General features: G+C 45.4%; 1 protein-coding gene across 2 annotated transcripts; it reads right to left on the minus strand.

The window, feature by feature from the left end:
- On the minus strand, positions 1 to 21327 carry METTL3 (methyltransferase like 3). Of its 2 annotated transcripts, XM_039327802.1 has the most exons (11): positions 21161 to 21326; positions 18550 to 18752; positions 14995 to 15375; positions 13198 to 13373; positions 8953 to 9169; positions 8169 to 8356; positions 5398 to 5436; positions 5161 to 5269; positions 3385 to 3450; positions 3172 to 3284; positions 1 to 259 (listed from the first exon to the last, which is right to left on the minus strand). In XM_039327802.1, exons 1-11 carry the CDS (start codon positions 21252 to 21254, stop codon positions 148 to 150), a joined length of 1698 nt encoding a protein of 565 aa, XP_039183736.1. In that variant the 5' UTR covers positions 21255 to 21326; the 3' UTR covers positions 1 to 147. The 2 variants fall into 2 exon arrangements, with proteins under 2 accessions (XP_039183736.1, XP_039183737.1); XM_039327803.1 differs by lacking the exon at positions 18550 to 18752 and having other exon boundaries at positions 21161 to 21327.
- Positions 21328 to 23796: the final 2469 nt, after the last annotated feature.

A 23796-nucleotide genomic window follows, 5' to 3' on the forward strand; every position in this document is an offset into this window, starting at 1 on the left:
TATAGAAAAACACCAATTTTATTAAAAGCCTAACGATTAGAATATACATTCCTCTTTGCACTGCTTCCATTTTCACTCCCAAGCAAACGACGGGAGTCCACCACGGTTTCTCTCTTCTTTTGGTCCACTGCAGCCTCTCTTCCGCTATTACATGTTCTTGGGCTTTGAGATAATTCCATCCGGGTACCGTTGCTTGAACTGAGCTACCACATCGGGGTCCAGCAAATGGATCCCATCCAGTTGGTTGCCAAGTGTGATCCTGGAGGACAAAGAGAGATCAAAATGTCGTAAGAAAGAAGGCGGGTCGATCCCCCCCCACAACTGGATAATCCTGCAGGGAAAGCCATGATTTGTGAGACCAACCAGTGTGTCAGCATCGAGAAGAACTGCATGCAGGTAATCCTAAAATTTAGGACCATTCGTTTAGCTGTTCAAAGTTACAACGGCGCTGAAAAAAGGGACAACTAGTCCTCGCACTTACAACCGTCATACCGTTCCCGCAGACGTGATGAAAATTTGGGCGCTTGGCAACCAGCATGTGTTTATGATGTTTGTGGCATCCTCGGGATCATGTCATTGCCACTTGAAACTTTCCTAGCTGGCTTCCGATGAGCAGCAAAGTCAAAGGGGGAAGCCTAGATTTGCTTAACTGGGTGCTTCACTTAACAACCATGTGCTTCACTTAACCTAGTCATTTGCTTAACGCCATGGTAAAATGGTTGTAAAATTGACCGTGACTCACTCAATGACTACCCCAGGGATAGGCAACCTTGGCTCTTTTATGACTTGTGGACTTCAACTCCCAGAATTCCTGAGCCAGCATGGCTCAGCATGGAAACCTCTCCCTTTCCCCTCAGCGTGGCTGGCTCAGGAATTCTGGGAGTTGAAGTCCACAAGTCATAAAAGAGTCAAGGTTGCTTATACCCCTACCCCAGACCAGGGGTAGGCAACCTTGGCTCTTTTATGACTCGTGGACTTTAACTCCCAGAATTCCTGAGCCAGCCACGCTGAGAGGAAAGGGAGAGGTTTCCAAGCTGAGCCATGCTGGCTCAGGAATTCTGGGAGTTGAAGTCCACCAGTCATAAAAGAGCCAAGGTTGCCTACCCTGTCCTAGCTCTAATCAGCTCCTTATTCCTCTGTCTGAGCCAGCATGAGGGAAACTTTGGTCCCTTCATGACTCGTGGACTTTAACTCCCAGAATCCCTGAGCCAGCATGGCTCAGCTTGGAAACCTCTCCCTTTCCCTTCAGCATGGCTGGCTCAGGAATTCTGGGAGTTGAAGTCCACGAGTCATAAAAGAGCCAAGGTTGCCTACCCCTGGACTACCCTGTCAAGCCACGGAAGTTCTAATTCCAATTATGTCGTACGTCGAGGACTACCTCTAATAGCATCTTATCTGGCCAATGAAGAGATTGGATTCTGTACTTAAGAATGGAGGGATGAGACCATTTCCAGCAGTCTCAGGAAAAAAACCCAATGAGGAATATTGGAAACTGCGTTTCCATATCTAGAGGTCCAGATGTCCCGAAGATGCTTTTTCAAGAGACAACTGGACTTTGCTTTCCTTTGAAGACATTTTGCTTCACATTCAAGAAGTTTCTTCAGCTCTGACTGGATGAGGTTTGGAAGTTTACCTTTGGGGAGTGGAAGGATTTATATTCCTTGCAGACAGCTGGTCATTTGCATTGTTTTTAGAGAGTCGTTGAGGCCACTTGGAGGTTTACCTCTATCCTCAGGAGTGGCGCAAATGGGTGTGGAGTCTTCTTGGCTGCAGGATGTTTTCTGTCCCTTCACAGTTGAAGACAGGTGCAGGCTGTTGGGGATGAGTCTGTGCACCTGTCCTCAACAGTGAAGGGACATACTGTAGGGCAGAAAACATCACGCAGCCAAGAACATTCCACACCATTTGCACTACTCAGGTGAGCCTGAGGAACAGGTAAACCTCTAAGCCAGTGGTTCTCAACCTTTTTAATGCCACGACCCCCAACCGGTTGTTGGGGGTCGAGGACTACTCAACTGATTGTAAGTCGAGGACTAAACCGGTCGTAAGTCGAGGACTACCCAACCAGTCGTAAGTCGAGGACTTTCCCTGTCCGGGAGCGCCATGCATGCGTGGTGCCACCCCCTGCGCTGGCTGAGGCGTAGCTGGCAAGCAGCAGAGACGGCGCAGGCCAACCACCGGCTGGGCCACCAGCTGGCCCAGCCCAAGGGAGGTAAGGCACCCGCTGGACCCCACGCGTGCCAACAATCCTCCCTGTGCCCGCCGGCCTCCCACCTCCCACCCCTGGCCTTCTTTTACTTACATTTTTAGTAGTTGCTCAGCAGGGAGGGGTGGAAACTTCCAGACAGCTCCCCTTCGCTGCAGACAACTTGCAGCACTGTTTGCAGAATGGGACTTTTGGCGGGCTCAGCAGGGCAGAGACAGCCTGGACAAATCCTATTGGCTTTTGAAAGCCAATAGAATTAGCCTCTATTCAAGAGAGTCTATTCTATTGGCTTTCAAAAACCAATAGAATAAAAGGGAGTAGCACAGCTAAGGAAAAGGGGGAAAAAAATGGCGGACTGCGTTGTTTGGCGACCCCCGTGAAATGGTCGTTCGACCCCAAATGGGGTCGCGACCCACAGGTTGAGAACTGCTGCTCTAAGCCGCCTCAACGGCTCTCTAAAAAGAATGCAAATGACCAGCTGTCTGCAAAGAGTATAAATCCTTCCATTCTTCACCATCCAATCAGAGCTGAAGAAGCTTCTTGGATGTGAAGCGAAATATCTTCAAAGAAAAACAAGGAAGTTCTCTTGAAAAGCACTTTTGGGACAACCATGACCTGGTTGGCTGAGAATCTTCATGGAGCGCCAGATGTTTTTGACTTCCACTTTAGGAGGCCTTTTTCTCTGACTGCAGTCATGAGTCTCATGACCTAGAAATAAATATGCCTTGGCCGTAAATGGGTTTTTGAGCCTACAGCCAACCAAAAAAGGAAGAGGAGCTGACTGGCAGACTCCCAATGTGCTTAATTTAAATTCTGCAATCCAGTTGGGCGAAGGCTGCTCTAGATTAAAACAAACAAACAAACAAGTCTTTCTAAATTTTGGCCTGGAAACTACGGCTTGCTTTCTACTCCGTAAGATTTCAAGCGAGCTTTGGTTCATTGGGTTGGGGGAAAAAAACATTCACCAGTTGGGTTGTACGTTGTGAGGTCGCCCGAAAAGCTCAATCTTGCGGGTGCCCGGAGAAAGCCGCTCAATCATGCCGTAAATCTCATCCGGCTTGTGACTGGTAGAGCGAACCTGCAGAGCAAGAGGGAGTAGGTGTCAAAGGCGTCCGGTGTGGCAGCAACCCACAAGGCATGAGAGACCTCAACCAAAGAGCGTTGGCTTGTCGCCTCACCTCTGCCACAATCACGTCACAGTCAAGACCTCTGTTGAAGCCTTGGGGGGTTCCTTTCACGCCAACCTGTCCGTCAAAACAAATAAGGGTAGTGTCAACCGTCCCGTTTGGCACAATCAACCAAAGGAACTCCCGGCTCTTTAAATTAACCAAGAGTGTAGCTTTATTGAAAAAAAAAAATCCATCTAGGCCCAGCAGAAGCAAATTCCGGGATTTTTCCCACCAAAACCCACATAGATAACTCCCCTTTCCCCCTCCAGGCCATCCACAGTTCATAGTTCACAAACTGAGTTCAGTTCTTTTGCTTTGGTCAACACATTCTTCATCACTCGGCCTTGTTAGATAATGTCTCTCCGGCAACAGACGGTTCACGTACATTCCACAGCCTCCCTCCACCTTTAGGAATTACCACCCTCCTCCTGTCATTGTTTGGCAAAGCTGCGAGCGAAAGCAGGTACCGGCAACTATGGAGTGAGTCAGATTCGACAGGTAGTCAGATGAGAATCCAGGATCACTGCCTGATTCACTCAGCAGGGATTTGCTGAGCTATTGTGGCCAAAGTAGGTCATAAAATTGGGCTTAAACTCAATATAAAAGCTTTTTGGATTAAGATTTGGTGGAACATTCAAAAGATTTTCAGGAGAAAGATAAAGTTTACCCCACAATTATTCTTATTGGGTGTTATTGTAGATTGTGATACTAAAGAAGTTAATTCAATGTTGAATTTGATAACAGTTGCAAGGTTATTGGTAGGGCAATATTGGAAGAAGGATTGTTTGCCTACTATAGAAGAATGGATGCTTAAAGTGTCAAATTTAGCAAAAATGGCTAAAATTTCTGCTTATCTGAAGGATCATTCACAATAAAGATACATTTCGGTCTGGAGAAGATGGATAGATTATATTCAGAATAAATATGGGACTAAAAAGTTCCATTTAGTTTATGAGTCAATTTTAGAGTATTATTATTATTATGAGTTTATTATAGTAGAATTTTTATTAGTTTTATTATTATTTTTAGTATTAAGTATTGTTTAACAATTTGGATATTGTATTGTTTAATAATTAGGATATTAACTTGTTTATATTATTATGTTTATTGGAGTTAAAGCGCATTATGGACTTAAGTTATTTATATAGTTGGTTAATGTTAGTTAGAGTATGATTATTATATTTGTAACCCTGTACTCAGCTCTGGGAAGTGGGGGAGGGAGAGGGGGGTTTAGGGTGGGTGGGTTTTGGGGTGTATATTGTAACTTTTATAAAACTTTTCAATAAAAAAAAAATTGGGCTTAAACTACAGCCTTACCGGAGCAGCAGCACCAACACATCTGTGAGGTTAACAGCTGCCCTGGAGGAAGTGTTTCTCAACCTCGGCAACGTTAGCATGGATGGCTGGGGAATTCTGGGAGTTGAAGTCCACCTATCTTAAAAGTTGCTAAGGTGGAGAAACACTGCCTTAAGGGCAGCGACTAACTTCGCCGCGCATCCATGTAATCTTCTGGAGAACAACCCAGAAGCGCTGGCCTGTTGTTTTCTCCTGGGTGTTATCCCAAAGGTGCTTTTTTTTTTTTTTTTGCAGGAGGCAAGTGGACTTCCTTGTTTTTCTTTAAAGACTTTTCACTTCTCATCCCGGAAGCTTCTCCGCTGCGACAGAGAAGACAATTCTCCCTGGATCCCATCAGGCGATTCTCCTTCATGGCCCAGGAAACTTAATGTGCTACGTTTCCCACCGGGGGGTTGGGTGGGGTGGGGCTCCAAGTGTTCCTCTATTTACCAAGCAGTGCTCCTTGCCGTGATTGAGCCAATGGCCTGTCCTTCCTGTTCGGATAATACGCTGCAGCTGGTTGGTTTTCACCCAGATGATCTCATCCACCCGCTCGTACCTGAGGGGGGAAGACACAAAACAAGAGCCCGGTCAAAGGGGCAGAAGAGGACCTGCAGAACGTTAAGGATGGGCCAGGTCCCTTTACCACCCAAGGGGAAAAACCGCAACAACAAATCCTATACTCACCCCCACAGGTTGAGACACTCGCGCCCTAATTCCATGGCTCTGTGGGTAAGGTGGAAACAGATTAGTGAATGAACTCATCTCCGTAAACATTTAGCTATACCAGGGGTAGGCAACCTTGGCTCTTTTACGACTCGTGGACTTCAACTCCCAGAATTCCTGAGCCAGCTATGATGGCTAAGGAATTCTGGGAGTTGAAGTCCACGAGTCGTAAAAGAGCCAAGGTTGCCTACCCCTGAGTTACACACTTTGGGATGAACACCCTTCGAAGGGTGCGGCAGTATGAACGGAATTTCCAGAAAAAAAACATTGCAGACTACAGGAACCATTTGCGCTTCAGTCTGAGAGGCAGACAACACAAACTCATCCCCAACAGCCTGCGCCTGCCTTCAACCGTGAAGGGATCCAGGGCAGAAAACATCCTGCAGCCAAGAAGACTCCACACACATTTGCACCACTCAGGTGACCCTGAGGACACAGGTAAACCTCCAAGTGGCCTCAACGACTCACTAAACACAAGGCAAATGACCATCTGTCTGCAAGGAGTGTAAATCCTTCCATTCCCCACCATCCAGCCAGAGCCGAAGAAGCTTCTTGGATGAGAAGCGAAACGTCTTCAAAGGAAAAACAAGAAAGTCCGGTTGCCTTGTGGAAAAAGCATCTTTGGGACAACTATGACTTGAATGACTGAGAATCTCCACAGACAATTAATTAATTAGCATTTCATTGTTCAAAAGGCAACAGCGATCCTTCAGTGGGAAAGAAAGTTCTCTCCACTACACAAAATAGAGAGGTGGCCCTCAACTTAAAATGAGTTTGTTTAGTGCAGTGGTTCTCCACCTTTTTAATGCCGCGACCCCCAACTGGTCATAAGTCAAGGACTACTCAACCAGTCATAAGTTGAGGACTACTCAACTGGTGCAGCACCGTTTGCAGAATGGGACTTTTGGCGTGCTCAGCAGGGCAGAGACAGCCTGGACAATTCCTACTGGCTTTTGAAAGCCAATAGAATTAGACTCTATTCAAGAGAGTCTATTCTATTGGCTTTCAAAAGCCAATAGAATAAAAGGGAGTAGCACAGCTAAGGAAAAGGGGGGGAAAATGGCGGACTGTGTTGTTTGGCGACCCCCGTGAAATGGTCGTTTGACCCCAAATGGGTTCCCGGCGCACAGGTTGAGAACCACTGGTTTAGTACTGAAGTTACAATGGCCCTGAAAAAAACTGACTCAACCATTTTTCACACTTAGGACCGCTGGCTTCATGGCTAGTTCTGTGCAGTTCTCTTGGCAGCGTTAGGGGAAGTGTTTTGCCACTGTCTTCTTCTGGGGTATTATTTTTTTTTAAGGCCTGGAATCCAACTAACAGATCTCTGATGGGATCTCTGGGCAGTTTAGTAGAATAACAGAGTTGGAAGGGACCTTGGAGGTCTTCTAGTCTAGCCCCCTGCTCAGGCAGGAGACCCTATACTAGCATTTCAGACAAACGGCTGTCCAATCTCTTCTTAAAAAACTCAAGGGATGGAGCACCCACAGCTTCTGGTGGCAAGTCGTTCCACTGGTTAATTGTCCTAACTGTCAGGCTGGTTGTCCCACAGTTGCTTTTTCCCGAGACAACCAGACTTTTCTTTGAAGACTTTTCACTTCTCATCCAAGAAACGTCTCGTGAAAAAGTATCTTTGGGACAAATATGACCTGGATGACTGAGAATCTCCATAGACCAGTGGTGGCGAACCTATGGCACGCGTGCCAGAGGCGGCACTCAGAGCCCTCTCTGTGGGCACGCACGCCGTGCCCTGGAGATGGCAACCATCCCTCTTCAACCAGCTGCCGCTAACTTGCTGAGGTCTCACATGGCTGGATGTATCCCAGTACCCATGCGCTCACTGGCCTGATGGTGTCAGGCAGCAGCTGCCCCGGTCACTGCCTCACCTTGCCCTGTGACAATGGCACCCCCGCCCTGCCTTGCTTCACTCCACAGCACGAGCCTCCTGCCCACCGCCCCACCTGCCAGAGACCCCCTGGATCTCCCCCAACCTGCCTGGCCCCCACAGGTGTCCCTCCCGAGCAACACTGAGATGATCACACCCACCTTGGCCACACCCACCCAATCTGCCATGACCACCACAGTCACGTCCACCCAGTGGGCCACGCCCACCTGGCACCCGGCGATAAATAAGTGGGTTTTGGGTTGCAGTTTGGGCACTTGGTCTCTAAAAGGTTCGCCATCACTGCCGTAGACTTTTAGGTTGCTTCTCTCTTTGATTGATTTCCATCCGTTGCTTCTTGTCCTGCCTTCAGGTGCTTTGGAGAATAGCTTGACTCCCTCTTCTTTGGGGCAGCCCCTGAGATATTGGAACACTGCTATCCTGTCACCCCTCCCCCTTCTTTTCCTTAAACTAGACCAGGGGTAGGCAATCTCGGCTCTTTTATGACTCGTGAACTTCAACTCCCAGAATTCCTGAGCCAGCATAGCTCAGCTTGAAAACCCCTTCCTTTCCCCTCAGCATGGCTGGCTCAGGAATTCTGGGAGTTGAAGTCCACGAGTCATAAAAGAGCCAAGGTGGCCTACCCCTGAACTAGACACACCCAAATTCTAGCAACCGTTCTTCATGTATTTTAGTTTCCCAGTTTCCCACCCTGGATTGTGTTTCCTAGTTCAACCAAGGTCAGCCAGGAGCTACCACGTGCTGAGTCAATGCTGAGTCAGGACTGGTCTAGGCTCCTTCCTATTGGCTCTTTCATCGACGTGCCTGGATTTCCCACTGCATCACCTACCGGCCGGTGACCCACAGAAAGAGGAACCCCTCGTCTTGCAGGACAGGGATGTTGAGACGCCTCATCTCGTCGTCCGTGAGTGTCCCATAGGGAAGTTCCATATGGATATCCCAGGGTGGGTCAGCCATCACCACAGCGAACTTACCCAAGATGCTAACATCCAGGTAGCGAATGTCGCAACAAATCCACTGTCGACACACAAAGGAGACAACCGGGGATGCGTTAAGCAATACAAGCGGATTCTGATGTCCTCGGGAGATTCGGGAACCGTTATCCAGGCAGGCCCCAAAGGTGCTTTTTTCAAGAGGCAACTGGACTCTCTCTTTCTTTTTCCTTGAAGAGGTTTCGCTTCTCATCCAAGAAGCTTCTTCAGTTCATCGGCATTACTGAAGAACGGAAGAAGCTTCTTGGATGAGAAGCGAAACGTCTTCAAGAAAAAAAAAGGTCCAGTTGCCTCTTGAAAAAAGCACCTTTGGGACAACAGTGACTTGAGAATTTCCACAGGCATTTATTATCCGTGCAATTCAAACATCGGGTTGGCTAATCCCAGTACAGAGAGTCCTCAATTTATGACCACTACTGAGCCTGCAGTTTTGGTCTTCAGTTAGGAGAGTCACAAAGCAGCTCACCCTGTGAGTGTGCCTGATTTTACGGCCCGTTTTTTCTCCCCAGCAATTAGTATGCAAAGCTATTGTCCAGTATTTTCAGCTCTTTCCCTGCTTAGCCTTTGCCCAGTGGCTTGTTTGGCAGGCATCCCAACCTCATTTGGCCTGTCCCTGTATACCTGTGGAGGGAAGAGCCGGTCCACGCTGGAATCTCTCCCCACAGCTTGGGGCAGGGCCAGCTCTTGGCCTAAGAGAAGCTCCCGCCCGCATGGGGCATCCAGGTCTGTGCAGGCGTCGATCTCATAATGCACGTACTTGCAGGTGTCCATGTGAAAACAGGTGTTGAGGAAGGAGCAGTCGCCTAGGGACTCATCTGTGTGCTTGTTGATGATACGGCTAGGAGAGGAAAAATACAGTTACCCTCAAGCCACTGTGCTTTATTATTGTTATACCGTATATTCCGGCGTATAAGACGACTGGGCATATAAGACGACCCTCAACTTTTAAGAAGATTTTCAGGGTTTAGAAAGTCGTCTTATACGCCGGAAAATATGGTACCATATTGAATTTCTGTTTATAGATGAGCACAATAGGAGCTCCATTCCTTTGCTGCTAGAAAGCGAGTGTTGCCCACCGCTGCTTCCCTAATGCTTCCTGAACTCAGCTGGTATTGTTTTCCCGATATATTTTATTGATTTTTTAAAACGTAAATCACTTAATAGTTGGTAAGCAGTGTGTTTGCTGGGTTTACATTTGAAAAGAAAAATTTAAAAATTTAAATGGGATTTTTGAATGCTTTGTCCTGCTGGCTGTGGAATTCTGGGAGTTGAAGTCCACATGCCTTAAAATTGTCAAGGTTGAAAAACACTGTGTTAGTGCTTATTTCTGTAAAAAAAAAAAAAAAAAAATAGTGCTGGCCACTAGGGGGCAGATTGGTTTTAAATTCAGAGAACACCTACCCGGCGTATAAGACCACCCCCGACTTTTGAGAAGATTTTCAGAGTTTAGAAAGTTGTTTTATACGCCGGAAAATACGGTACATTTTACTAGATTATTGAGTAAAATACAAAATACAAAGCAAATAGTAGGATACAGTGGGAAGGGAAAAGGGAAAGAAAAGTGAGGGGGGGAAAGGGAAAAAGAAAAGGCACTGGTTTCCAACTTCTGCTGTTGCAGTAGAATGAAGCATTCCATAGTAGTATAAACTAGCCATTTCTATAACAACAAATCAATCTAATCAGTAAAAATCAAAGTTTCACAAAGTCCAGAATCCACATTTCAAATGCTTCTAGTCTCTTCAGCTGGCCTTCTGTCAGAGACCAACTCTCTACTCCATAGAGCAGGATAGAAAAAAAATATAACATCTGACAAGCATGATTTTCAGTCTTAGGCTTATAACTGCAAGTCCACCTTTCCCCTTCCTGGTTAAGCAGATAGCTTTTAAAAACCCACCAGCAAAAGTTGATGGCCATAATTCTCTTTTTCTGGTTCCCTGCAGCAAACTGATATTCAGTTAACTGAATGCCTTTGGATATGGTTCTCTGTAGCTCAGCGGTTCTCAACTGTGGGTCGCGACCCCATTTGGGGTCGATCGACCATTTCACGGGGGTCGCCAAACAACGCGATCCGCCATTTTTTTTATCAGCCGGCGCAGGGGGCGCTGCCGCGCATGCGCACCGCGCAGGGGCACCGCCTGCTTATGTCTGGGGTCGCCATATAAAAAGGTTGAGAACCACTGCTGTAGCTATTCTGCAGTCAGGCTTGTCAGATGCTATATTTTTTCTGTCCTGCTCTATGGAGTAGAGAGTTGGTCTTTGACAAAAGGCCACCGGAAGAGACTAGAAGCATTTGAAATGTGGATTTACAGGCGGCTGTTACGTATAAGCTGGGTTGACATGATCAGAAATGAAGAGGGGATAAGCCACCTGGGAAAGCCAAGGAAAATCATCAAACAATTAAAAAACGAAAATTAGAATATTTCGGACATGTGATGCAACACCCAGAAAAACACGGCATACTCCATTTAATCCTCCAGGGAAAGACTGAAGGCAAATGAGGTCCAGGCAGAAGAAGAACATCGTGGCTTCAAAATCTAAGGGACTGATTTGGACAAAACTCAGCAGCACTTTTTCGTGCGGCTGTTGATAAAAACAGGATCGCCAATATGATCGCCAACGGATATGGCACAAGAAGAAGAATCAAAACAGTCAACTTAGCCATCTTTGCCCACTCCCTCAGCTTCTGTAGCCATTCGTCCATGGTGGGAATCGAAGTGTCCTTCCATTTTGGTGCATACAATAGTCTTGCTGCTGTCAACGTATATAAGATCAAAGTTCCCAATTTTTTCCCCAAGTTTTTTTTTTTTTCCATTAAGCCCAGAATAAAAGTTTCTGGCTTCATCTTTAGCTTTACTTTTACGAATTTTCTGCATTAGAATATGAATCCTACTCCAAAGTTCTTCTGCTTTTGGACCCCATATCCAGATTCCTGCCCATTTAGATCAGGCGTTTTTAGCTTCGTCCTTTTAGCCCAGCGTTGGTCAACCTTGTCAGCTTTAAGCTGTCAACTCCCAGAATTCCCCAGCCAGCATGCTCTCCATTATGGCAGATCAGCCACCAGGTGTGCAAGGGATACCAATAATACCGTTAATCCTCATAAGGACTGTAGGGGGGGAAAAAATAATTTATCCCTATCTGAAGCACGCCTGACTCTTTTGTCACTGGGCCTGGAAGAAACCATCCAGAAAAGGGAAAGAAGGATGTAGAGTAAATTTCTCCCTAGAGTTCTTCAGAGATCCAACAGCCTTTTTCACAAAAAAAACAACAAAAAATTGATAGTGTCAGAGACAGCTGGAACAAAAGCCTATAAGGCAGTGGTTCTCAATCTGTGGGTCGGGACCCCATTTGGGGTCGAACGACCATTTCACAGGGGTCGCCAAACAATGCAGTCCACCATTTTTTCCCCTTTTCCTTAGCTGTGCTACTCCCTTTTATTCTATTGGCTTTTGAAAGCCAATAGAATAGGCTCTCTTGAATAGAGTCCAATTCTATTGGCTTTCAAAAGCCAATAGGAATTGTCCAGGCTGTCTCTGCCCTGCTGAGCCTGCCAAAAGTCCCATTCTGCAAACGGTGCTGCACCAGTTGAGTAGTCCTCGACTTACGACCGGTTGAGTAGTCCTCGACTTACGACCGGTTGGGCTCGCGGCATTAGAAAGGTTGAGAACCACTGCTGTAAGGGGCAGAGATGCTACCTCTCCATGCAGAGTTACGCAAATTAGAATATAAATATGATTCGACACTGTGGCAAAGCGATCCAGTTTGGTCTAGTGGTGAAGGCATCAGACTAGAAACCAGGAGACTGTGAGTTCTAGTCCAGTCTTAGGCATGAAAGCTAGCTGAGTGACTTTGCGCCAGTCACCAGGAGATGGTGAGTTCTAGTTCTGCCTTAGACATGAAAGCCAGCTGGGGGAGTTTGAGCTATTCCACAGAAGAGAGTGAGTTCTAGTCCCATTTTAAGCATGAAAATAGCTGGGTGACTTTGGGCCAGTCACCAGGAGACAGTGAGTTCTAGTCCCACTTTAGGCAAGGAAGCAGATGGGTGACTTTGGGCCAGTTCCTTCCTTCCTTCCTTCCTTCCTTCCTTCCTTCCTTCCTTCCTTCCTTCCTTCCTTCCTTCCTTCCTTTCTCTCTCTCCCTCCCTCCCTCCCTCCCTCTCCCTCTCCCTCTCAACCAAACTCACCTCACAGGGCTGTTGTAGTGGGGAAAACAGAGCGACAAAAGAGCACTATGTGTGCTTGCTGCCTTGATAAATAAAGTAATAAATGTGGGATAAAAAATTAATAAATAAGTAGGTAAGCCACTGGATACAGCCCCACATCACACATTCCGTAAGGTAGTTTGGGTGTGATAAAAATGAATGAATGAATGAATGATCGGATACAGCACCACATCATGTAACCAGGGAGGCAGTTTGAGTGGAACAATGAAGCCAGGGAGAAATACTAGCAGCTTGCAGGGGTAGGCAGCCTTGGCTCTTTTATGACTGGTGGACTTCAACTCCCAGAATTCCTGAGCCAGCCACGCTGAGGGGAAAGGGAGAGGTTTCCAAGCTGAGCCATGCTGGCTCAGGAATTCTGGGAGTTGAAGTCCACGAGTCATGAAAGAGCCAAGGTGGCCTACCCCTGACTAAAGAATCCTAGGCAGAACTTTCTTCCTGCAGGTACAAAGGCAGAGCCCCTCACCGCCAAAGGATCTCTGCAAACGAAGATGCACAGCGCATAGCCAGGACTTTAGTGTGGCTGCTTTACAAAATTCAGCACAAACTACCCCTCGTCTTCCTGCTCCACAATTCAGGCAGAAATTAATAGACCTCGAGCTGCCTCCCAACACTCCAACCCCCTCCCCACCCCCCCACCCCAAACTCACCGGAAGTGCAGTTTACGACACGGGCGCTCAGCATCGCTGGCCTTCATGCACTCCTCCTTGGTTCCATAGTCGCAGAATTCCTGAACCTGTGCCCGCCCTCGGGAACGGAACTTTTCCACGATGGACTGCTCCTTGGCCGTTGTCGTGTTCAGCAGCTCCAGAATTTCTTGACTCACCTGGAAAGGTCAGGAGGCGAAGAACCATGTTGGGGGAACAGGGGTAACCAAGAGAGGCTCAGGTTTTTGAAAAAAAAAGAGAGAGAAAGTGAAGATCGGAGCCCCGAGATTCCAATTCTTGAGGGTCTGAGAAGCCTCCATATATATTGCTAACTTTTCTGGAAGTTTTTAAGAAGGGATTAGACAACCATTTGTCTGAAATGTTGTAGGGTTTCCTGCCTGAGCAGAGGGTTGGACTAGAAGACCTCCAAGATCCCTTCCAACTCTGTCATTCTATTCTATTCTATTCTATTCTATTCTATTCTATTCTATTCTATTCTATTCTATTCTATTCTATTTTCAATTAAGATTCTATTCTATTCTTATTTCAATTAAGATTCTATTCTAATTTCAATTAAGATTCTATTCTAATTTCAATTAAGATTCTATTCTGTTCTTATTTCAATTAAGATTCTTTTCTATTCTATTCTATTCTTATTTCAATTAAGATTCTATTCTACTCTTATTTCAATTAAGATTCTATTCTATTCTTATTTCAATTAAGATTCTATTTTATTCTATTCTTATTTCAATTAAGATTCTATTCTATTCTATTCTTATTTAAGATTTTATTCTATTCTTATTTCAATTAAGATTCTTTTCTATTCTATTCTATTCTTATTTCAATTAAGATTCTATTCTATTCTATTCTATTCTATTCTATTCTATTCTATTCTATTCTATTCTATTCTATTCTATTCTACTCTACTCTTCTCTTCTCTTCTATTCACATTTGGAGGTCAAATACAAGTAGTCCTCAACTTACAACAAGTGAGCCCCCAATTCTGTTGCCAAGTGAGGCAATTATTAATTGCCCCATTTTACCTTTTTTTTTTGCCACACTTGTTAAGTGAATCACCGCAATCGGTCAGAGAATCATGAGATGATTAAGTGAATTTGGCTTCTCCCATTAACTTGGCTTGTCGGAAGCCAGCCGGGAAGGTTGCAAACGGTGATCACGTGACCCCTGGGACAGTGCAACAGTCATAAGTACATGCCAGTTGCCAAGCGCCTGAATGTTGATCCCGTGGCCATGGGGATGCTGCAATGGTTGTTAGTGTGAAAACCAGTCACTTTTTTCAGTGCCGTTGTAATGTCGAACGGTCATTAAATGAATGGTTGCAAGCAGTGGTGGGATTCAAATATGTGAACAACCGGTTCTTTGTGTGGATGCCGCTTCCGGAAGTCCATTCTGGGCCTGGGCAACAAAAAAATTAGCTACCGATTCTGCCGAAGTGGTGCGAACCGGCTGAATCCCACTAGTGGTTGTAAGTCAAGGACTACCTGTATTTTAATTCTGCTTCAGGGGGAAAACAGGCAGAACTGGGGGGGGGGGGAAGGAAAATAAGGCCTAAAAAATCAAACCTAGACACGCTGTGTTAAACGACAGAGGCAAGAGGATCAGTCACTATCCTAAGAAAAGCGCAGCTGCTTACAGCTGCTGTGGAACACAGCAGGGAGATGATGGGCATTTCTGGCTGGGGAATTCTGGGATTTGAATTCCAGGTTGTGAGGAACACTTGCGTAAGCTAAAAAGGCCGGGTTTCCGTGCTGAGATTTGACACTGAAAATACCACCCCACCTTCTTGCTTTGCTGCTCCTTGGTGGACTGCTGGCTCAGCAGGCTTTCGATCTCCAGGTCCAGGTCAGAGGCCTGCTTGCGCGATTTCTTGGGAGGCTCTTTCAGAAGCTCGGAGCTGGCCAGCGCCAAGGCGGAAACCCCAGGGGCGGAGACGGAAATCCCAGCGTCCTGCTCCGCCCGTCTTTTTGTGCCTTCGGCCAAGCCCTTCTTCTCAGCCACGGCCCCCATCATGGCCGAGAGCTTGGAGTGGTCGGCGTACGTGACCAGCATGGGCTGCCCGTCATCCTGAAGGAGCCCACGCTTCACTTCAATGAGCTCCTGGGCCGCAAACTTCTGCAAGAGGCTCTCCACGCTCCGTTGGTTGGCGGGGGCTTCCTCAGCCTGCAAGGGAAGAAGGGCAATAAAGGAGAAGGTTGATAGCTCAGGGTTAAAATGAGGGCTCTTTGCTGCTCTCTGAGCTTGCTTGTTTTCTTGCAGACGTTTCATGACCGAAACTAGGTAACATCATCAGTACGAGAAGGGAGTGGGGTTTGTGGAGATAAGGAGGAGGAGGGAGAGGATGGGGGGAGGAGGAGACTATGGGGTCTCTGAGCTTGCTTGTTTTCTTGCAGACGTTTCATTACCAAAACTAAGCAATATCATCAGTACGAGAAGGGAGTGGGGTTTGTGAAGATGAGGAGGAGGAGGAGGATGGGGAGGAGGAGGAGGGGGAGGGTGAGGGGGAGGAAGAGGATGGGGAGGAGGAGGAGGAAGAGGAAGAAGACTGTGGGGTTGTAAGGTTTTCCACTTAACCTCACAATTGCCCCAGCATTACTCAGGAATTTAAAAGAGCCAAAGAAACTCCTGAGCCGAGGTTTCAGCAAGCAAACAACTTTTATTTTGATCAAAACAGAGCTGGGTGACCCCATCTCTCTTCGTGGCTGGTAGAGAGATGAAGGCAACAACCAGAAAAGATGTCTCCCACCTTTTATACCTTTTCAGAACAAAGAGATCAGGTCTTGGTACCAGGCATAAGATAGCACAAAAAAAAAAACCAATTCCTAGATGATGACTCATACACAGCAACCCAGGCTCCATCCGTAACTCCTTTCCCCCTCCCCTTACTGTGCTCTTTTCATATAAGCAATCACCTATACCTAAAGCATGAAGCCCTTACTTTTCCAATATATATATATATAAATAAAGCATCTGATCAAGCAATTAACTACAAAATAATGATTACAAAATAACAAAACAATGATTACACGATAACACTATAAGTATCAATATAGAATGGTTACTATATATAAAATAAATGCTAATGTCAAACTTAAACGTACTAAAATCATAAGCACAATAAAAACCCTTCAGGGTCCCTGGTGCTCTCTGAGCTTGCTTGTTTTCTTGCAGACGTTTCATGATCAAAACTAGGTAATATCATCAGTACGAGAAGGGAGAGGGGTTTGTGGAGAGGACGAGGAGGAGGAGGAGGAGGGGGGAGGGGGAGGAAGAGGATGGGGAGGAGGAGGAGGAAGGGGAGGAGGAGGAGGGGGAGGAGGAAGACTGTGGGGTCCCTGGTGCTCTCTGAGCTTGCTTGTTTTCTTGCAGATGTTCCACGAGCGAAACTAGGTAACACCAGTGCTAGTGCTACAGAAGAGGGGTCACGCCATCAGCAAGCTCACTTTGTAAGTCCCACTCCCCAAATGCAATGAGGGGAAAAGAATTTTAGGTGCAGGCAGTCCTCAACTTACAACAGTTCACTTAGTGACCATTTTAAGTTATAAAAAAAGTGACATGACCATTTTTCACACTTAGGACACTTCGGACCATTGCAGCACCCCCCTGGTAACACAATCCAAATTCGGGCACTTGGCAACTGGCATGTATTTGTGCCAGCTGCGTTGTCCTGGGGTCATGCAACCACCTTTTGTAACCTTCCCAGCCAGCTTTCGACAAGCAAAGTCAATGGGGGGAAGCCAAGTTCTGGCCACGTGATCAAAACGAAGAGGCTTGGCAACTGACTCATATTTATGACAGTTGCAATGTCCCTTTTTGCGACCGTCTGACAAGCAAACTCGATGGGGGAGCCAGACTCACTTAAGAACTGGGCTAACAACTGCAGTGATTCACTTAAGAACTCTGGCAAGAAGAGTCGTAAAATGGGGCAAAACTCACTTAGTAACTGTCTCGCTTAGCATCAGAAAATTGGGCTCATAAGTCAAGGCCTATGTTTATAAGCAACAACAGTCAGCTTTTGCTGAACTTCAGCTCCCAGCATTTATGCTTGCTCAATAATCAAGCATTACCTATCTCTGAACTATATAGAAACTTTTTTTTTAAACAAAGGCAGTGCCACATAGACCAGTGGTTCTCAACCTGTGGGTCGGGACCCCATTTGGGGTCGAACGACCATTTCACGGGGGTCGCCAAACAACACAGTCTGCCATTTTTTCCCCCTTTTCCTTAGCTGTGCTACTCCCTTTTATTCTATTGGCTTTTGAAAGCCAATAGAATAGACTCTCTGAATAGAGTCTAATTCTATTGGCTTTCAAAAGCCAATAGGAATTGTCCAGGCTGTTTCTGCCCTGCTGAGCCCACCAAAAGTCCCATTCTGCAAATGGTGCTGCACCAGTTGAGTAGTCCTCGACTTACGACCGGTTGAGTAGTCCTCGACTTACGACCAGTTGGGGGTCGCGGCATTAAAAAGGTTGAGAACCACTGACATAGACTGAATTCAGTATCGTTGCTTTGCAAAAATGCATTAGATAAGCCGGCCCCCAATTGGTCTATGCTTGGCATTCATCTTGTCCAATGTATATTTCTTCTAAAATAATGTTCTATTTTAAAAATAAATAAATATCCACAGCTCTAATCCATTCTACTAAGAATGCCTGATCGAAGAGTTGACGCCTTTGAACTGCGGTGCATACATGTGGTGCATACATACACAACGGTGGTGTATACCACGGACAGCCAGAATAACTAACAGAGAGGTGTTAAATTGCATAAAATCAGAGCCTAGAAGCTAAAAATCATAAGACTATGTCTGATTTACTTAGACCACATCATGCGTGCAAATTCATTGGACAAGGCAATGATGCTAGGAATGGTTAGTGGAACCAGAAGAAGAACATGCTGGCTTGGCAACATCAAAGCTGATACGAAGAGGAACATCCAACAGCTGAAAGAAGCTGTGCTTGACAGGGTAGCATGGAGAGCACTTGTCTATAAAGTCATCAAGAGTCGGCTGAATGGTTAAAACAACAACAATCTACGGCTCTCTGCAGAGTATGAAAAGGCATCCCATTTCCGTTTTATCTGTTATTAAATTTGTATGCTGACTCCCAACATCTCCCAAGAACCCGAAATATAGGCAGATTAAAAAGAGAACAGCAGCACATCCCTGATTAAAGGAGTAGGCTGGGTCACTGTTTCTCAGCCTCAGGCACTTTAAGATAATTGGACTTTGCTGGCTGGCAGTTGAAGTCCACTCGTCTTAAAGTGCCCGAGGTTGAGAAACACTGGACTAAGGTATGAAATGACAAGCCCAGCCTCAATTGTGATCCCACTGCTCACCGTGAAGATGGCTTGGCAGATCGTTAAAGCATCCGTGGGCAGCGCCAGTCCCAGGTCTGAAAGGTGATGGAGGATTTTTTTTTCTAATTCAGGGTCAGTTACTAAATCTCCTGGCTCTGTGGCAGTGCCGGGCGTGACGGAGGAAGGCACTGGGCTGTCACTGCGTAAGGGAGGGCTGAGCACCAGGTCTGGATTCCTGAGATCTGGAATAAATCGGGGAAATGTCCACAGTGATAATGTCTGCTTTATTTATTTATTTATTTTTAAAATTTATAAACCGCCCCACTCCCGCAGGACTCTGGGTGGCTAACAATAAAAACACCATAAAACATGACAAAATAAACAGTACAATAACAGTCATGCAGGGGTCAGATTGTATAAACCCCAGGCCTGCCGGAAAAGCCAGGTCTTAAGTAGCTTACGGAAAACCAACAGGGTGGAAGCGGTCCTAATCTCCGGGGGGAGCTGGTTCCAAGACGTGGGCGCCATCACAGAGAAAGCCCTCCTCCGCGGCCCCGCCAAATGGCACTGCTTGGCCGACGGAACCTGAAGGAGGCCCAGCCTGTGGGATCTAACCGGACGAAGGGAACTATGAGGTAGTAGGCGGTCTCGCAAATAGCCTGGCCCTGAGCCATATAGAGCTTTAAAGGTAATAACCAACACCTTGAATTGGACCCGGAGACCAATAGGCAACCAGTGCAGCTCACGGAGGATACGTGTAACGTGGGTGTATCGAGGAGCACCACTCGGGGAGGAGATATATAGCTGAGTATCATCAGCATACTGATGAAACCTCACCCCGTGCTTTGGGGAAGAAGAAAAAAAAATAACGTGCATTGCAATCAAATTGTACTTCCTTCTCCTGATAGTTAGAACAAATAATCAGTGGAATGGCCTGCCTCCAGAAGTTGTGGCGGGGCTCCAGCACTAGAGGTTTTAAAGAAGAGATTGGACAACCATTTGCCTGAAACGATAGGATCTCCTGCTTGAGTAGAGGGTTGATCTAGAAGTCCTTCAAGATCCAACTCTGTTATTCTGTATCTTCCCTCGGTGGCTGTCAACAGTCCAGCAAGCAGCCATTCATAAGACCCGCACCCAGGGTCGGCCTAAACAAGCATCCTGCTCCCAACAACCACAACAGCAACTCATACGCTTAGCCCTCTGCCACTTACGGAGATGTACTGCTGCTATTAAGTGGAGGTTCCAGTCATGTCAGGATGCAACTGATCTCTCTACAATGAATGGCATAAAGGTCCCAGTTCCAGATGAGGGTTTCTCCCCTGCTCAACACGCTCCTTTGAACATAAACTCTACTGGAACAGGATGTGCGGTTCTTTTACCTCACTCCCATCCCTCCCTCTGTCTCCTGGAGGCATGGTTAAGGAGCATTTTTCCGAGGGCAGCTTTTCCCCCTCCCCCAAAAATCTTTCCATTCAAAATTTAATAATAATAATAGTAATAGTAATAGTCATCATCATCATCATTATCATCTAGGGTTTCCTGCCTGAGCAGGGGGTTAGACTAGAAGACCTCCAAAGTTCATTCTAACTCTATTATTATCATCATCATCATCATCGCACAGTCAGACTGGATTTGGCATTTTGTCTACCCATCGAGTCTTTACCCAGGACCTGGGATAGGCAGATGTGGATGTTTGATGTTATTACAGATATCGTCGCAGGATGGAAGCAATTCCTTGTAAGGCCGCCTTTTGCAATTGACTAATAGCGAATTTGTCAATGCCAATGGTGTTCAAGTGGTGCTCCAGTTGTTTTGGGATTGCACCCAAAGCACCTATTACTATTGGTACTACCCTTGCTTGCTTTTGCCAGTCTTTCTATATTATTATTATTATTGTTTTGTTGATGTTGTTGTTATTATTATTATTATTATGGATCATCGCACAGTCAGCCAGATGTTCAGACTGGATTTGGCATTTTGTCTACCTATCGAGTCCTTCCCAAGGACCTGGGATAGGCAGATGTGAATGTTTGATGTTATTACAGATATTGTCGCAGGATGGAAGCAGTTACTAGTAAGGCCGCCTTTTGCAATTGACTAATGGCGAATTTGTCAATGCCAATGGTGTTCAAGTGGTGCTCCAGTTGTTTTGGGATTATTATTATTATTATTATTATTATTATTATTATTACTATTATTATTGCAGCTTTACTCAGAGCAGTTTATATCCTGCGACAATATCTGTAACACCATCAGACATCCACATCTGCCTACCCCAGGTCTTTGGAAAGGACTTGATAGGTAGACAAAATACCAAATCCAGCCTGAACATCTGGCTGACTGTACAAGATATATTATATTATTGTATTGTATTATATTGTATTGTATTATTATTATATTATATTGTTATATTATATTATATTAATATAATGATATTAAAAAATACCACTTTGCCATTGCTTTGAGATGCCATAGCAGGGAGGCTAAAATCTGCAGGCTTTGCTTTTAAGCGCCTGGACTATTGGAAACTGGGCATTAGGCCAGAAGGCCCAATTTGGACGTCGGGTACCCAGTTCGTACCTGGCCCTCTTTGGGCATACCTTGGCCATCCCACTCCCTCCCGAAGCCGCCTTGCGGCCCTCTGCCTCACCCAGAGGCTCCTGCTTGCGCCTCCGCTGCAGTCGCTCCCGCAGCGAGTCCAGCTGCTTCTTGTGCGCCTGGATCGAGCCCCAAGTGTCCGACATTGTCCTGGCGTGTCCGGCAGCATCTAAAGCAACCAAGGAGGGGGGAGGAAAATGGGACAAGGAACCGGAAGTGCAGACTGGGGGAATGGAAATACGACGGACACGCTTCCGCTTCTTGCGTTGACTTGGACGTTTTCGGGGACTGGCAGAAAGTGTTGGAAGCAGCCATGTTTGATTAGGGTGAAGTTGAAGCGTCGGCAGCCTTTTTTCTCACGGGCTCCAAAGGCTGGGCAGAATTCTTTTCTCTCACGATCTAGTCGTGGGCAGATTCTCGTCTAAATTAATGCTAAGATCTGGACAGATGATCTGGACAGCCTCAGGATCCCAATGATCCAGACACCTCATTTTCTCCCTTTCCTTCCTCAAAACATCAGGAAGCAAAGACAGTCTTCTGCTTTCTGAAATCAGACAACACACTTAATTCCAGCATGACCTTTATTGGGGCACTTAGGAGCATATTGTCTTCTTTTTTTTTTGCCTGGCCTAGCTTGCAGGGTTGTTGTGCACAGAGAGTAAGTGAGAGGGGGGAACTTGTATACCCTTTGTTACCTTGAAAAAAAGATGTAGATTCATGACAATGAATGAATGAATGAATGAGTTAATAGCCTCTTACAATTTGCATGCACAGCAAACAGGAAAGTTACCGCTAGAAATCTGAAGAATATATTTATGTCAATTATATTTTCTTGGGAAAAATAAAGGACAAACCTGAAAAAGAGCAAATCTGAAAAAGGTACCTAAGGATTAAAAAATGTTTTATGTTTATAGCTTTGCTTTACAAAGGAAAATTCAAGAGCAAAGGCAAGGAAAAACTTTACAAATAGGGATATTCTAATAAAATACGTAAAAAAGCATAAAAAGATATGAAGTTATAAGAAGTATTAAAAAAGGACTTCTGCAATCTGTGCTTTGACTGGTACAATTTGTATGGTAAAAGTTAAATGATCCAAATAAAGGACCTGACTTTTTGAAAAAATAAATAAATCTAAAGGACAGTTTTCTGAAATAAAGGGCTGTCCTTTATAATTAAGGACATATGTTCACTGTTTTGGTATATTACGGAGAGCCAGTTTGATGTACAGGTACCATAGTCTTCGACTTAAGAATCACAACTGACCCCAAAATTTCCATTGCTAAGCAAAGCAGTTGTTAAGTGAGTTTTTGCCCCGTTTTACGAGTTTTATGCCACAGTTGTTAAGTGAATCACTGTAATGGTTAAGTGCATCATATAGTCAATAAGCAATTCTGCCTTCCCCCATTGAGTTTGCTTGCCAGAAATTGGCTGGGAAGATTACAAATGGTGATCACAGGACTCCAGAAGCCTACAACAGTCCTAAATACATCTCAGTTGTCAAGTGGCTGAATTTGATCATCTGACTGGGGGGGGGGAGAGTGCTGGAATGGTCCCAAGTGTGAAAAACAATCATAATTCACTTTTTTCAGCACTGTTGTAACTTTAAATGGTCACTAAATGAGGTGTTGTAAGTCGAGGACTGCCTGCATCTACCATTCTTTGCCAAGGATCCCAGGTTTGATCGCATGACCATGGGGATGCTGCAATGGTCGTTAAGCATGAAAATCGGTCATAAACCAGTTTTTTCCCTCTTGTAACTTTGAATGGTCACTAAATGAATGGGTGTTAAGTCAAAGACTACTTGTACCTCCATTAGCTTCACTGAAGCTTTCAACCCACAGCGGATTAACTGGATTGATTTGAACTGATAATACACAGCAACACACATTCACAAGCTTGCTTCCCGAAGATCCAGTAAAAAAGGCAGCAGTCATATAAAATGACTGTTTCCCCTCCTCTTCCTCCTCCTTTAGTGACAATCAGATGGGCTGTTTCTCCAGAGCAGTGTGTTCAAGGCCAGCATTCACACAATCCGTGAGTTGCTTCATTAGACTTATGAATCACCAAAATACACCCAAGCTGTAATGGCTCAAGTTTGCATTTCTAATCCAGCTGAATGGATGGCAGGTTGGGAAAAGCTGTCAAAAATGGGTAAAAAAAACGTTTATTTTCTACAGGTTACAACTACAATTAGGACCAAGATTTTTGTTGCTAAGTAAGTAAGGCACTTGTTAAGTGAGTTGACCTTTTTTGTCAAATCACTGCAGTGACTTTTGGCCATTAAATGAATCACACGGTCATTAAGTGAATCCGGCTTCCCCTATTGACTTTGCTTGTCAGAAGGTTGCAAACGGTGATCATATGACCTTGGGACTTTGCCAACTATTGTAAATACATATTGATTGCCAAGCACCCAAATTTTGATCATGTGACTATAGGCATTCTGCAATGGTCAAAAGTGGGAGGACTGGTAGTTAAGTCATTTTTTCCATAGTGATCGTTTAACTTCGAAAGGTCACTAAATGAAACATTGTAAATCGAGAACTATCTGTATGGCATTCATTCCAGTTTAATTGCCAGTGACAACAATTTCTTCAATCAGAAGCCAAATTTCCTTTAGAGATGAATACGATAAAGGATTTCCACTGAATATAATTGACCCTGAATATAATTCAAATGTTAAAATAT

This window comes from Crotalus tigris, unplaced genomic scaffold, assembly GCF_016545835.1.
Source record: "Crotalus tigris isolate CLP2741 ecotype Arizona unplaced genomic scaffold, ASM1654583v1 scf7180000024367.1024689, whole genome shotgun sequence".
NCBI classification, from domain to species: domain Eukaryota; kingdom Metazoa; phylum Chordata; class Lepidosauria; order Squamata; family Viperidae; genus Crotalus; species Crotalus tigris.

What these genes read in the sequence shown, in the direction of transcription:
- METTL3 (XM_039327802.1), bottom strand. Translation starts at nt 21,254, where the DNA reads ATGTCGGACACTTGGGGCTCGATCCAGGCGCACAAGAAGCAGCTGGAC. An exon ending in AGGAGCAGCAAAGCAAGAAG is followed by an intron (nt 13,374 to 14,994) that starts GTGGGGTGGTAT and finishes TGACCTTTCCAG; the next exon opens with GTGAGTCAAGAAATTCTGGA. An exon ending in GTGACGTGATTGTGGCAGAG is followed by an intron (nt 3,285 to 3,384) that starts GTGAGGCGACAA and finishes CTTGCTCTGCAG; the next exon opens with GTTCGCTCTACCAGTCACAA.